General features: G+C 34.1%; 1 protein-coding gene across 1 annotated transcript in view; it reads left to right on the top strand.

Annotated features, from left to right (window-relative positions):
• Positions 1-16,523, top strand: part of LRP1B (LDL receptor related protein 1B) — a 1,883,216-nt gene that overhangs the window by 1,777,751 nt on the left and 88,942 nt on the right. The window contains 3 exon segments of the mRNA XM_035726875.1: positions 9,164-9,280; positions 10,879-11,052; positions 12,668-12,793. Of these exon segments, the coding sequence (XP_035582768.1) occupies positions 9,164-9,280; positions 10,879-11,052; positions 12,668-12,793 (417 nt within the window).

Here is a 16,523-nt window from a genome sequence, read left to right as displayed (position 1 = left end):
GTTATTCAGGAGAAACCTGTAAAAGATGGAGAGAAAAAGGGAAAAATGCCAGAAAGACTCTGTCTCAGGTAAACTCTCGTTTTGGCTTGAGCCACAGGGGATGTGCTTTGGAGCATAAATCCCATGGCATGGAAGGGGTCCTGTTTTATATGCTCCATCAGTCATTGGTTGACCTTTGGGCTCTAACTTCCCAATTGAGGTTGCTGCAGTCAGTTGAGCACAATTCTCTGGGGAAGGAGGGCAAGTATGATTCCTTAGCTCTAAACAAGCAGGTAGTAGATAGGTATTTGGTATTCTCTCCAAGACTGGAAAACTGTGTGAAAAGTGTCACTTGAATAAGTACTTGAAGGATAGGTAAGCATTTGAAAGGTGGGCAGATAATCTATCATGGTGTAGATGTTATAAAGGTGTTCTTTGAAGTCAAATATACATGGTTTTGAATCCCAAGGGATTACTTACTAGCTATGAGATCTCAGAAAGGAACTTATTATTTTCAAACTTTGATTTTTATCATTAGCAAACCAAGGGATAATAACAACTAACTTAAGATATTGTCATATATATTAAATGACATAGCACTCTGAGCCAGGGGCTGCAATGTAAGGCTGCATGGCATGTTCTGTGATATTAGGGATTATGACACACATAGAAGGGGGCAGGATAGGTAATGTAACATGAACTGAGAATAAAGAACTTTAAATACCAAGGTGTTTTTACATGATTTCTTGGTCAATAATGAACCACTATACAATTTCGATTCAAGGAGTGATGTGAATAAGGTAGGTCTCCAGGCTTATTGCTTTGGTAGCATTGTGCCAATGAAATAAATAGATACAGAGCTAAGAGACCAGCTAACAATCCATTGTATGGTCCTGACAAGAGCAGAGGATAACATAACTAGAATAGTAATGGCAGAAAAGGGGAGAAGGTATGTGGGAGGCAAGCAGAGTTAGCATGGTAGAATTTATTAAATGCATATGAGAATAGTGGAAGAGATAAGAAATGTGTCAAAGAGGGATAAAAAGTCAATCAATTTAACCATTCATATAATTATCTTATTTCCTTCATTTATCCATCCCACCTTTCATTAAAAAATATTGGATGCTCACTATATGCCAGGCACTGTTGGTCATCAGAAGTATGGATCCCTGCACTCACAGAGCTTAAATTCTAATGTGGGGGACCGTAAAAAGAAAAACCAAAGAAGTGTGTGGGCACGTGTGTGTGTGCACGCACAAGTGCTTGTGTGTGTAAATGGCTCTGATAGAGAGGAGTAGGTGCAGCATGCAGCAGGTGTCACATTAATTATAGTGGGGAGGAAAGGCTTTTTGAGGTATTGATGGTTAAGATTAATTGCTAAACTGTGTGAAAACATAGACATGGGGAATGATGGTACAACCCAAAGTAAAGAATGGGACCAAAGGCCCTGAGGTAGGGAAGCCAAAGAACATGGTAAACAAATTGGAAACAAATTGGAAAACAGCATGAGACAAGGCTTGGGGAGGTGGGTAGAGGTCAGCCCATGCAGGATCTCAGAGACCATGACAAGTACGATTGCTTTACATTAAGTAGATAACAGGATCTGATCAAACATCCACAGGGACATGTCAAGAAAGGAGTTGGTGTGAGGTTCTCTACCCCATGTGACTGGGTATGTGTGAGTTTTCTTCTCAGCAACTCTGCTTTGAAAACTTATGCTTCACTTATAGGCAGTAGACTCTTAGAAGGCATTTATTCACTCTTTCAACTAATATTTTTTGTGTGCCTACTATGTGTCAGGGATAATTTTAGGCATTTGCAATATAGGAGTGAACACACAGATCCCTCTTCTTCTAGTGGTTATATAGTAAAAATATAATATTTTAAAAAGTAAATTATAAAGTAAGTTATGAAGTGTTTTGTGCTGTAGAAAAGAGAGTGAAAATAGAGCAGGACGAAGGGTCAGAAAAGGGAGTGCCTGCGTGGCTCAGTCAGTTAAACGTCTGCCTTCAGCTCAGGTCATGATCCCAGGGTCCTGGGATCAAGCCCCGCATGGGGCTCCCTGCTCAGCGGGGAGCGTGCTTCTCCCTTCTCTCTGCCCCTCCCTCCCCACTCTGCTCATGCTCTTGTGCTCTTGTGCTCTCTATCAAACAAATAAAATCTTAAAAAAAAAGAAGAAGAAGAGTCAGAAATGGTGGAGAGGAGTTTGCCATGTGACATTATTAGGTGTGGAGAGTAGAACCTTGAGAAGATGCACTTGAGCAGACTGTGTGGTGCTGTTGGTCACAGGCAAATGTTGCAGGTGTGGATGAGACCCAGCTGAGTCAGTCAGATGGAGATACTGCACAGGTAATTGAAAATTTTAGTTTTGAGCTTAAAGCTTAGGGTTTAAGCTTAAAGTTTGGGGAATTAGCAAAGAAAGCTGATACTTAAAGTGCTGGACTTGTTAAGATGGACAAGGGAGGGGAAGACAAAGAGGCTTCTTAGGGTAGAATTTTGTGACATGCTTATATTTAGAAGAGACCCAGTTAGCACTGAAGGCTGTAAGGGTGTTTGAGCAGTTGGAACAAAGCAACAGAATTCAGTGTCACAATCGCTGAAGGAAGAGCTTCAAAAGAAAGATGTAGACCTTATTGGGTATACTATAGTGACTTACACAGAGAAAATGTAAATTAGCAGAAAGAGCATAAGCCTTCCATTTATTTGGCTTGAGTTAAAACTGAGCAACCTGTATAAACTTTGGAGCATCACATTTCTTATTTATAAAATATATATGATATATTTACCTTATAGAGAATTTGTAAAAATTTATTTATTTTTTAAAAGATTTTATTTATTTATTTGAGAGAGAGGGATAGAACACAAGTGGGGGGTCAGAGGGAGAGAGAAGCAGACTCCCCACTAAATGGGGAACCTGACACCCCAGACCCTGGGATCATGACCTGAGCTAAAGGCAGATGCTTAAACGACTGAGCCACCCAGGCAGCCCTGTAACAATTAATTTAAATCAGATGTGAAAACTAATATAAATTGATTAACATAATTCCTTTAATATCTAACAGGCTAAGAATAATTGTTAAAAACAATGTGCTATGTACAATGCTAAAGCCTCATATTATTCCATATAATGTCCACCATAACTCCCTAGCACTGGTAATTATTCATTTTTTTTAATTTTTTTTATTGTTATGTTAATCACCATACATTACATCATTAGTTTTTGATGTAGTGTTCCATGATTCATTGTTTGTGCGTAACACCCAGTGCTCCATGCAGAATATGCCCTCTTTAATACCTATCACCAGGCTAACCCATCCCCCCACCCCCCTCCCCTCTAGAACCCTCAGTTTATTTTTCAGGGTCCATCGTCTCTCATGGTTCGTCTCCCCCTCCGACTTACTCCCCTTCATTCTTCCCCTCCTGCTATCTTCTTCTTTTTTTTTTTTTCTTAACCTATATTGCATTATTTGTTTCAGAAGTACAGAGCTGTGATTCAACAGTCTTGCACAATTCACAGCGCTCACCATAGCACATACCCTCCCCAATGTCTATCACCCAGCCACCCCATCCCTTCCACCCCCTCACCACTCCAGCACCCTCAGTTTGTTTCCTGAGATTACGAATTCCTCATATCGCACTGGTAATTATTCTTATTCACATTTTAAAATGTCATCTAGTATATTTTGTTAATTTGATTCATTTTCTCATTGTATATCAGTCAGAATTCTGTAAGATTTTTAAAAATCCACAAGCCATATACAAAAATCTATTATTTCACTTCATGCCTCCCTGCTTTATAATAAGTGACTTTCGTAATACTGGAAATGCTGGTTTTGTATTCCTAAGCAGGATTTTATTCCATCAGGCAAAACATCTCCCAAAGTTATCTTTACAGTGATTAATAACTCCTGAGTATTGTCATGCTACATGTTATTGATATAAAAATGAGTCAAGAACAAATCTCATGCAAGCTTTAGGAAATAATAAATAATTTCGATTTCGTAAATAGCATATTACTAGAGAGTGATAATGAACAGTTGGAAATAAGTTAGTCATAGTTCTGCATCTGTATGTATATGTACATATTATATGTAGAGAGACATGTGTACTTATACATACGTATCCTTGAGATATCCTTCTATGGAACTACATTCATTACTTCTGCCTTCCCAGAAACATGACTTGTTTGTACCTATTTTTTCTCTCTCTTTTTTCTTGGTATATGTTTATAAATATTTGCCCTGACTCCAAGGTTATTATATTGAAATCAGTAACTATAATAACACTTCTGTTTCCCTCCAAGTGTAATATGTTATTCTTTACATTTTGGGTTCATTGGAAATGCTACCTTTCATTTCTGAATTCATGAATGAATATGTGCACAGAGATGTGGCACATTTGATTACACTCTGTACTTTAATAGGGTATAGATGATATCTGCAGGAATGAACAGCAATAGGAATAGATGTGAACTTATCTATCCCTTTATATAACCCCTAAGTATTTCAAGGTTAGAATTGTACTATCCAGCTGAATAGTTAGTCTACCACTTTGCTAGCCTTATGTTTGCTCACTACCAGCGCTGCCATTACATACTTCCCAAAATCATGATGGGAATACCTCGATTCTCTGGGCTTTCATAGCACTCATTATCTCCATAGTTGATACTTCATCATCTACTGCTTTAATGATATAGTAGAACATGAACTCTCTAGTGTATATTCTATGTATCCAATAAGACCACAAACAACCTAAATCAAAACCATTACCGGTATTCATATATACATTGAAGAATATTATAGTGCCCGTAATTGGTGTGAGCTTAAGAATAATTATGTACTGAATGAATGAAGAGATAAATGCCCACAATTTTTAACACTCTAACTCATGGTACGGTTTTATAACTTCTTTTGACAAATGGCACACTTGTTTATTTTATTAGACACTATGTTAAAAACAAAAAGGTTAATTTATCTTCTGATTCAATCAATTGTGTGGTGTTTGAGTAGCATGCTCCATGAGATTAGGAACATCATCTATTTTGTTCTTTGCTACGTACCTAGTACCTTACAGTGTATATAGTACAAGGGAAGTGTCTTGTGAATACATTTGCATTAATGAATGATGTGTCAGGTAAGGACAATTTCCAGTTTCTCTCCAGTAAGAGAGCATGTAAGATTACGAGTTTGATTTAAATAACATGTTATTTGATACCTAGAAGCTTACCAAATCCTGGCAATTTCTGAGAGATTAAAGAAGTACACATTGGCCCTACACCATTTATAATTATTGATTGCAAATTCTTTTTTCCTTAGACAACAAAGGTCTCTAATTAAATGAAATGGATAAAAACCAGAGGATCATAGAGGAAGGGAGGGAAAAATAAAATAAGATGAAATCAGAGAGGGAGACAAACCCTAAGAGACTCTTAACTATAGGAAACAAACTGAGAGTTGCTGGAGGCGAGGTAGGTTGGGTGTGGGGTAATTGGGCCTTAAGGAAGGCATGTGATATAATGAGCACTGGGTGTTATATGCACTGAAATCTATCTCTGAAACTAATAATACACTATATGTCAACTAATTGAATTTAAATAAAACAAAATTAAAAAAAAAACCTTAGGACTGTTTTGGAACTCCTTGATGCATTTATTTTACTAACACTCAAATAAGGGTGTGTGTGTGTGTGTGTGTGTGTGTGTGTGTGTGTGTGTGTGTGTAACTTTAGTTTGGAATCTAAGACTGTAGGTAGGCAACCTGTTGCAAAAAATACTTTTTTAAAAGATTTTATTTATTTATTTGAGAGAGAGAGGGAAAGAACAGAGGGTGAGTGAAAGGGAGAAGCAGACTCCCCGCTGAGCAGGGAGCCTGAAGTGGGGCTGGATCCCAGGACCCTAACATCATGATCTGAGCCAAAGGCAGATGCTTAACCAACTAAGCCACCCAGTTGCCCCTCAAAAAATACTTTTAACAATTTTTAAAAAATAAATTTGACATAGCGGTAAATACTTTCAGTTTTTGGACCCTTTTTATCACCTTTTAAATCAAGAATATGGTAGTGCACACTTGCTGGTTAATACTACCTTACAAATCTTGGCTTTCCTTTAACACAGAATGTATATAATCTTTTTCTCTATTTCTGAAAATACAGTGATTTTAATTTATTACTCTCTCCAAGTGTTCTCTCTTAAAAACCGTATTAGTATTATGGTCATTTCTCATAAGATTTTGCTTTAACATTTTCTTTTTCTATGCTTCGTTTTCTTTTCTTCTTTTCTTTTCTTTTTCTTTTATTTTTCTCTCTCTTTCTCTCTCTTTTTTAAGACCATAGTGGAAATTGGAGAACTAGTGGGAGGATCTTGGAAATTTTCAGAGTTCAACTAAAGTGAAATTCAAAAAATCCTTAAAATGTAATAATAGCCTTGATATCATGGGAGATGTTAAATAAATAACTATATGACTAGGGTCATTATTATACATTCCTAAAACTTAGTGAGACTGTGTCTTTATCTTTTAAAAGTCTTCCAAATTGTGATTCCATAATGCTTGATTAGCACAAATGGCACTTTATTTTAAATTTTCTGTACTTACACAGACTTGGCTGCAAATATCCATCATTCCCAGTTCAGCTAAAAATGACTTTCTTGGGAATTGATTTTTTTTTTCCATTTTATTTTGGTACTCTATTAAAGACAAAAAGGAGATGTGATATTTTAAAGATAGAAATGAATTTGTTCTTTCATATAAACTTCACTTTCATCTCTATAACAAGAAAAGTTAGTTGATTCCTTTATTAACTTTTTAATTTAAAAGACTATCTCTTTTATTAAAGGGCTTAAGGAAAAATCAAAATCATCGATTTGTGGATTTTTTGGAATATAAACTCCACTCATCTGAAAGCTTTGTTATATAATTTTTATCTAGCTGTAATTCCATCCAATATTAAAATATGTGACCAGAGCTGATAAAGATGGGTATGTCTTAGACAAGCCTAGACTAATAAGGCAATATATGACACTTTTGAGAACTTTTTTACTGCTGCTGAATCTAAAGCAACAATATTGGTAATGAGACTGTATGGCACACCCTTTGTTTTCTTTTAACAAATTTAATATCCAAATGTAAAGACCAATTTTGGAGACAGTTTATTTTAATCTACTTCTTTATTATATTACATCTGTGAAAGAGAAAGGAAAGTGTTTCCAACCCTGCTTAGACAACTGTTTTGAAATATAATGGAGGGCAGCAGGAAACTTGTTCATTTTATGTTTAATGTTACCAGTAATTATACATGAAGAAGCAAAATCATAACTCCCAACATGACTCCAAATAGCCAATTAATCATTGAGCAGAAACTAGTAAAACATGGGCCACTCATTTTAATTGTTAAGTCATTTTCAGAGACTGGGCATAGTACATCTTTATATTTTACTTGAGGAGAGATTTTTTTATTTAGTTTGATTACATTTGGACTAGATCTACATACTTAACTAAAAAATGATTCTTAAACGATCTTCACTCTGAGTTGGGTTTTTTTGTGTGTTTCGTTTTTGTTTTTGTTTTGTTTTTCATTCTGATTGTTAAATCCTGGACCTACCTACACAGGAATCCAATTAGCACAAATTCAGAAACACTTCCCAATCAGTTGCCTTGCCATGGAGGTGTATCTCAGTTATTTTATTTTATTTTATTTTATTTTATTTTATTTTATTTTATTTTATTTTATTTTATTTTATTTTATTTTATTTTATTTTATTTTATATTTTATTTTGTTATGTTAGTCACCATACAGTACATCATTAGTTTTTGATGTAGTGTTCCATGATTCATTGTTTGCGTATAACACCCAGTGCTCCATGCAATAGGTGCCCTTATTGAATGTTCCAATTGGGAAAGCTATTTAACTTTCAGCTGCCAAAAGTATTTTAATTTCATTATACTGTTTTTATTATGTAATACATCATATATAAAGACTAGCTATGTCACAAAAGTTAGACATCTATAGCAGTGAAGACTTATTGTAGAATTCACATGTTGTAGATCTTACTTAAGATATCTTTTATGTCAATGATATTTTTGTGAGAAGATACTGTCTAGACTCCAGTCACATTATGAAATTAAAAAATAAAAAATTGAATAAGTAGAAAAACATGATTTTTTACCACATTTTATTTTAGCCCATTGTTATTCACTAATAGGTAACTGATGATAAAAAAATAAAGAGAAGCAATCCCGGAGAAAATTAATGATTAGAGTGAAAAATTTAAGCACAACTAGAACCTTAATTAAGGAACTGCCATTCATTCTTCCCTACTATAAACATCAATCTTTAGAAATTCTTCCCTACTATAAACATCAATCTTAGAAAAGCAACTGAGGAGTACTGTTTTCAGGGGCTATGTTTTCTCTGTTTATGATTTTTATTGTTAATTTCCTTACTAGAAAGGAATAAATTATTGATGCAATTATCTTGAAAGATCTGTTTCAAACACAACTATCAAAAATATTGAAGAACAAAGTAAAAAAACAAAGTAAAAAAACAATGTGACTTAAATTCTAATGGTCTGTCCTTATTTATGTGTTTACACTTCAATCTTAATAGCAATGGTGCTATTCTAGATATACTAGAAGTCAATTTAGACTTCAGCATGCACACAGGTGTCTCACAACACCATAGGCCAATTCCAAATGGGCGAAAATGTCTTATGACTAAGCTTTTTATGTTCTGAGATATGTACCTTTATGAAGACACTCAAAATATAACTAATTACACTGAATTATTTTAAATAAAGTTTGGATAAATTATTTAAATGATGAGTTAATTCTGTATGTACTATAAACATAGAAACTAAATTATCATGGAAAAGTATTTTAGAAAATAGCTATGTGTAAGAGACCAGTAAGTGTGGAGAAGAAAGACATTTTAGGGTAGTTGTCCCTACGTGAAGTAAAGTTTTTACCACAGCTTATTAAATTCGATGTAAGCTATACATAGGTATCGCACATAAGGAGTACTTATTTCATTATTTTTCTAATTTTTTACAGTACCATGATGTAGACGGGGTAATTTCTTTGATACTTGAAGAAAAACTATCAATCATAATTATACAATATACAGCAGAAACATGATTTTAATTAATTTCAACTTTATTTTTGTTATTTGTCCTCATGTATTGATTTTGCAGGTCTGGCTGTGGATCATTTTAGTGAACGAATATACTGGGCTGACCTTGAGCTTTCTGTTATTGGCAGTGTTCTGTATGATGGCTCTGATTCAGTAATCTCTGTCAGTAGCAAACAAGGTTTGTGAAGTGCTTTTGTTTCATCTTTTAAATATTATTAAGCATGTTGAGTAATGGTATGTAAGTATAAATATGAAAGCTTCACATTCTGAATTTCCTCAAATTCTTTTTCCTTCCAACTTGTTGCTCTTACTAGAGATTATAATTTTCATTCCTACTAGACTAACAAAAGGCCAGGCCAGAATTTCCTTAGCACAGGACAAACATGGCCCATTGCTTCCCAGATTCAGAAAACATTCATTCTGTTCCTTCTGTACATATCACATTCTGAGCTGAACACTTCAAGTAGTCAAGATTAGTGCCTCTGAACACAAGTTTTATTTCAAATTGCAGTTAGAGCAAGAAATTAATTACTGTATATAATAAAACATCATTGTAACAATTGTACATCCGAGTGAAAAGTAGTGTGTAAAAATAACTCACCTCTACCTCCAGTGAGTGTAGAATCTACTTGTGCTCCTTCCCTGGTGCCCTTTTGTATCGCCACCTCTATGCCTATCTCCTGTTTTTTATTTTCATTCTCTACCGTCTGTGCCTCACAATTGCTTTGCCTGGCAACCTCAGTTCTTTCTGCTGAATCTAATTTCTTTCCCTTCTGTGTTTCTTGCCCTTCCCTACCACAACCTCTTTGTTTATTAACCACAAATTGTTTATAATATGTACTTGAAGTTTTTATATTTACATATTATAAATACTGAATATAGCTTTGCTTCTTGTTTTTTAACAGAAGCAGAGGAGTTAAAAGAAAAATAATTAAAGTGAACTTTCATTGTGCCTTTACCCAACATGTGTTTTTTGTATAATGACCCAAATGGCAAAAAAAAAAAAAAAAAATTACACATTGCTATAACAATAAAGTTAACCTGTTTCAGATTAAGTACATTGAAGAAACATATATAAGTTTAAAAAAAGCACTTTATGTTTTACAATCTCTAGATAATAACTAAACTATAAATGTTGTCATTTTGCATGTTATACATTTCACTGTCCAAGGATAGATTAATTATTCTTATCATAAAAATCTCTTAAAATAAGTTATTTCTTAAAATGTGAAAAATGATAGCCTCTATTATTGTTAGCCAAACTAGTCATATGCAACATTACCATTTGCTAGTTTGTTTTCTTTATCCCATTTCTAAAAGAGACAATGGTAATGCCTTTTTTTCTGTTCTTTTTGTCATTCAGGCCATCCAATTTGATCATTAATTTGATCTAGAACACAAATTCAGAATTTTGTGAACTGCCTATCTGTGTGCAATGGATAAATCTGGCCTGTAGCTTTCTTTTGTCTGAAAACTATACAGCAGATTACTCTGCATACAGTAAGCCCCCAGCAAATGCTTTGTGGTGGTGCAGATGGTTAAAGTGATGATGGAAATGTTTTTATGTGTGAGTGATATGTTTAGTATTTCACATATTCCTACTGCAAAGAAATTGATTCTAACAACTTTACAGCTACAATTAAAAAATTATAATTCTAAAAGTTTTTTTAAACAACAGTAGTAAGACTTTCTACATGATCTTGAATAAACCTAGTTTTAAGTCTGAGCACCTATTTACATTGCAACTTTTATAACTCCACTTTTTAAAAATTCTAGGCTTGTTACATCCACATAGGATTGATGTCTTTGAAGATTATATATATGGAGCAGGATCTAAAAATGGTGTATTTCGAGTACAAAAATTTGGCCATGGTTCAGTAGAATACCTAGCTTTAGATATTGATAAAACAAAAGGTGTTTTGATATCTCATCGCTATAAACAACTAGACTGTAAGTATATTTTATATTGTTTTTGACAAAAGACAGTATTTTAAAATATTTTAACTATTTCAATGTCTTAATCCTGTGAGTTAAGTAACTTTAATGGTGCTATTACTAGATATTTTTATCACCAAAGTCAAGATGTAAATCATGCAAAAGTTAATTTTGCATTTGATTGTGTTTTCTTGGAATTAGAATTGACTTGGTTATAAAAAAGTCTCATTCTCTTTTTCAATAAAACCTGTGTCTATACATAAACCATGGCAAGTACTGAAGTTCATCATTAGCCATTTTGAATCTTGTTACTGATAACAAGTAACAATCATAGCATCAACATTCCATCTTTAAAAGCAACTGAGGAGTACTGTTTTCAGGGGCTATGTTTTCTCTGTTTATGATTTTTATTGTTACTTTCCTTACTAGAAAGGAATAAATTATTGATGCAATTATCTTGAAAGATCTGTTTCAAATACAACTATCAAAAATATTGAAGAACAAAGTAAAAAAACAATGTGACTGAAATTCTAATGGTCTGTCCTTATGTATGAGTTTACACTTCAAGAAACTTTAAGATTTATTGATAATTTTTTACTGCAAATAAAAAGAGACTTAACCTCATTTGGGGCAATTTTCTGGAAAGGTAACAATTGATATTTATCCAAATCAGTTTTGGAATCAGATTAAAACTACAGATAGTCCCCTAAGAACTTCTGGAAATCCTATCCAAACTTGTGTTGCTCTTTACCAATGATCTGACATATTTAGTTCCAAGGTTAATATGAGGACACACTATCATCCTCTAGTTGTGTTTGATTCTTATTCATAGTCAAATATTACCACCTTCATAAAAGCTACATAAATAAATAAAACTTTGCCCTGAATATAATAGGTGTTTGAGTGGTGGTTCTAACTCAGTTAAAGCCATTCTCACAGTTACCATTTCACTACCTAGGTGCCATTTCTGTTTCATTCTACTGACAGATTCACTAAGGAGAGTCGTGGAGCAGTTATGACTGCAGAGGATGCTAATTGGGTAGAAATTTAGACAAAAATAAACGTGGCAGACATTTACATGCACACAAACTGCATGGAAAGGAAACCATGTTAAATCTAGTTTTTAGAAAAAAAGAGTCCTCTCTTTCGTTCGTGTTTCGAACAGACAAATACATATGGATTTTAAGCCTTTGTAAATACAAGGGGAAGTTGTTTCTGTCTGTTCAACAGTTCTGAAACTACCTAAAATGAGGAGTAGGTCCCCCAAAGACTTCAGTTGGCTTTACTTTTTTTACATAAACCCAAACTCTACTTCGGTATCTCAGACCAACTCTTTTACCAAAAAGAAGTCAGATGGAAGAGTGGCAAAGTATATGTTTGAATAATTCCTTCTCTCTTATGGGAAGTGTAAATCAGGATAAATTTCCTGTTAATGATGGGTGTTGGGTAAGAATTTCTCTGTACCTATAAAGGAGAACGGTAACATTGAAATAAGATATACCCAGTAGGGATTTGATATGATTTCTTTTCAATGTTGTTAATGCATCCTTTCACCTTGTTGAATTTTATGTTTCTGAAAACTATTGTACTTATAGTCATGCATTTCTTTGTTTCCTTTTGTTTTAATCAGTGCCCAATCCATGCTTGTCCTTAGTATGTGAATTCCTGTGTTTGCTGAGTCCTTTTGGAGCCACCTGTGTGTGCCCAGAAGGCAAATATTTGATTAATGGTACTTGCAGTGATGACAGCCTATTAGGTAGGTAAATGTCATTATTCTGTAAATAATGAATTAATTTGTATGATAAATTTTCACACCTCTTGAAACTGAACAGAATTAGCTACACAATCGTCAGCACAGTTGCCTTGATACCATTGGTTTTTGAATGCCTGCATAAACTATTCTCTCTGATAATGACTTCCTAATTGATTTATTCTACATTTATTCACAATGCTGCACTGAGCATTTACTATGCATTTAAGACTAGATTAAGAACTTTGAAGTCACACACCAAATCAAGATACTTTTATATAGCTCTTTATCAGTGAAGATAATGATATTTCTGAGGATGCCATTTCCTTACATGTTTAAACCCAACCTTAAAATCCCTTATTCATCCATCAAGTTCATAGTGAACAACTTTCTTGCACCAAATACTAGTTTCGAGACTGAGGATAAGGGGCTCCTGGGTGGCTCAGTTGGTTAAGCAGCTGCCTTCAGCTCAGGTCATGATCCCAGGGTCCTGGGATCAAGCCCCGCATCAGGCTCCCTGCTCAGCGGAGAGCCTGCTTCTCCCTCTCTGCATACCACTCTGCCTATTAGTGCTTTCTCTCTCTGTCAAATAAATAAATAAATAAATAAATAAATAAATAAATAAATAAAATCTTAAAAAAAAAGAAATAAACTGAGGATAAGAAACTAAGCTGTACTTTCTTCTGCATAAATTTGATTCACAATACATACTACTAAATAAATATTTTGAGGGCTTCTGAGCAAAACATAGTGGTAATTTAGAAGCTAAGGACTAATTTAGAAACAAAACTGACAAGATTCCTTCACTCATAGAGCTCATATTTTAGAAGCTACATTAACATTGAACAAACATTTAAAAAAGTAAAATGTTATTTCAGATGCTTATTATAAGTATTAAATAGCAAAAAGTCAAAAATAAAATAATGAAAATCAAAAACCAAAATAGTATGGTGAGAAAAGAGAAAAAATAGACAACTCTCAATTATCCAGGCAGACTGATGAGAAGAAGACTCATAATCAAGACATTAGCCATAATGGATAAACAAATTACTATTAAGCGAAAATAAAATCAGCACTTACTAAATTTTATGACACAGACAAAAACACAGTGCTCTAAAATCCCCTGAGGATCACAACATTTTTCCAGTGAGATACACTTAAGATCTCTTCAGAGCAGGACTTTCTACCTGTTGTATTTTTCTCTGTTAGAATGAACTCCTCACATGAAGACTGTGTCTTTGCCCTCAGTCAGCCTCTCCCCCCGCTTATCATTTTCTCATTGTTCTCTACTGGGAGTTATAGGCAATCTGAAGACTTCTACCTTTCCAAGACTCTAGGTGTCTAAAACTATCATGGCTCCTTCATTTAATATATATTCTTTAAGCATTGGATATGCAAAGCTGAAAAGTTTGCAAGGATGATATGGTGAATGGCATAAACACCAATAGATCTTTGTGTGGATAGTGATACATGGCCCAGAAGAGACAAGAGTTAAAACCATTAGAAGAATTCAGATGATCATCCAATTAGAGAATTGATTACAATTTTCTCTAGAATATGACCCTAGGACAAGGTCTGCCAAAACAGAGGGGATTCAGATTAAGTGGAAATGAGGGATCAGAATCCTGAGACAGAGGAACTGAAAAGGCATGAAAACAAGGCATATAAAGAAAATAGTGAGTCATTTATTTGAGTTAATCTGTAGCACGTGTGAAACAGTGTTGTGGGTGACAAGGTTAGAAATTTCTTAACAGAGAGCTAATTGTGAATCATGATTGGTATTTGGGATGAGTCCTTTAGTGCCAGTTCTTGAAGAGGTAGCTGTCACTGGCACGAGAATGCACCCTTTCTTTTTATTGATTATCTTTCCAACCAGAGTAGCTGTGATCTCAACTGTGATGATCAAATAGGAGAATTAAATGGACATTTTCAAATGTTATTAGGCACATTTTTTACTAGCTGCTCTGACATGTTCATGTAGGTAAACTATGTGTGGCCACATATTCTCCTTAACCTCTCAGAAAGAGATTCTTTAAAATAACAGTCTTTCCCTGTAGAAGATATGCCACATTTTTATTAGTTCCACACACACTCCTAACCAGTGATCTCACAGGTGCCCCTCCGCCCCTATGTACTGTGTCTACTTATACTATTGTTTGGGTGGGAGAGAACCCTAAGAGAGAGATGAGAATTCCGCACAGAAGTATTCTAATGCCACCAATGTCACTTTTCCATTGACTCTGATGTTGTCAGTGTTGTTTTTATGGTCAAGTTGCCTACAGTTTTTGTTGTTTTTGCATTATAACTAGACATTAATATCTCTTCTACATAACTCTTTTTTTCTTCTTTGCTTAGTGTAAATGATTTATCTAACACTCAGATTAATTTATCCCATAATCCCAGCAAATACCCAGGAAGAAGTTGGCCTGGGGTGGATCTGAGGCAGAGTTTTGGTTTAGGCCAAGATCTATCAATTAACTAATTTGTTTGGCCCTGTCCTCCCTTAGTCTCAGTTTCTTTTGTGTAAAATTAGATTAACAATAAATATCACTACTACTTGTAATAATAATAATAAATATTTTGAAGGCTTATGAACAAGGCATAATGTAAGTATATGTATATTGTTGTATTTAATTCCCCCAAATCCCTGATAATAATAATATGATCATTACCCCTGTTTTCTCAGATTAGAAAATTGAAGCAAGACTCAATTGATTGTCTAACATTACTTAATAATGGTGGTCCCCCAAGGTGAACCTAGGCATTCTACACTCTTCACCATCCCCTATACACCCCAGTGCCTCTATAGCGCCCATATCACCCATGTCCAGAGTCACTGAAAAGAGCAGAAATGACTGCTTAGCACAATGCTTTGCAAAAAGTAGACACACAGCACTGTAAGATAAATCTATCATTAAGTAAGCAAGCAAATGAAATAGTTTTTTTGCTATATTAATTCATCAAATTTTATAGTTTTATGTTTGAAATGAGAAAGCATGTTTGTCTAAGTGTACACTTATCTGAGATCTAAAACCTTTTTTTAATTTAAAATCAATTAGCCGACATATAGTAAATCATTAGTTTTTGATATAATGTTCAATGATACATTAGTTGCATATAACACTCAGTGCTCATCACATCACATGCCCTCCTTAAACTTTGTAAGAAATTTTAGTTTTACTATTTCAGATTTGACTGAAAGGCATGATTACAGAAACCTCCTAAAAGTTCATTTTTTAATTTAAAAGAAAGTCTTATATTTTAAATAATCAGAGTGTTAAAAAATATTCACTTTGGCCACTATGCGTATGAGCCTTGGTAGCAGACAGTTTGGACCACCTCAGTGAGGAATATAAATAAATAGATTTCAGAATTACTGATTGGTATAGATAAATGCCAATTAATTTTTTCCTGACATTAACATTTGATATAGCCAAGTTTTTCTGCTCTTTATAATTACATGCCTTTCTCTAGCTGCTATTGTTAAATAATGAGACACTGAATATTTTTAATCTTCAGGTAAGAAATTTGAAATTCAAATGTTACTCATTCTTGGAGAAATATTCACCTGCTCTTTCCTATAGTTGATTATAATTGCTGGAGCTTGGCTTCTGGGCGTGATTTAGTTATTGACAAAAGCAGTCTTCTTTTTCTTTATAGAACTATTACAGTTAGGTTTTGAAATTCCACTTCTATTTCATCAAGCAGTGTTATATTTTAAAATTTCTGGTGCCTG

The sequence above is a fragment of the Zalophus californianus genome, chromosome 3, assembly GCF_009762305.2.
Source record: "Zalophus californianus isolate mZalCal1 chromosome 3, mZalCal1.pri.v2, whole genome shotgun sequence".
Classification (NCBI taxonomy): domain Eukaryota; kingdom Metazoa; phylum Chordata; class Mammalia; order Carnivora; family Otariidae; genus Zalophus; species Zalophus californianus.
The sequence above is the reverse complement of the archived record's forward strand: the minus strand, read 5'-3'. Positions and strand labels throughout refer to the sequence as shown.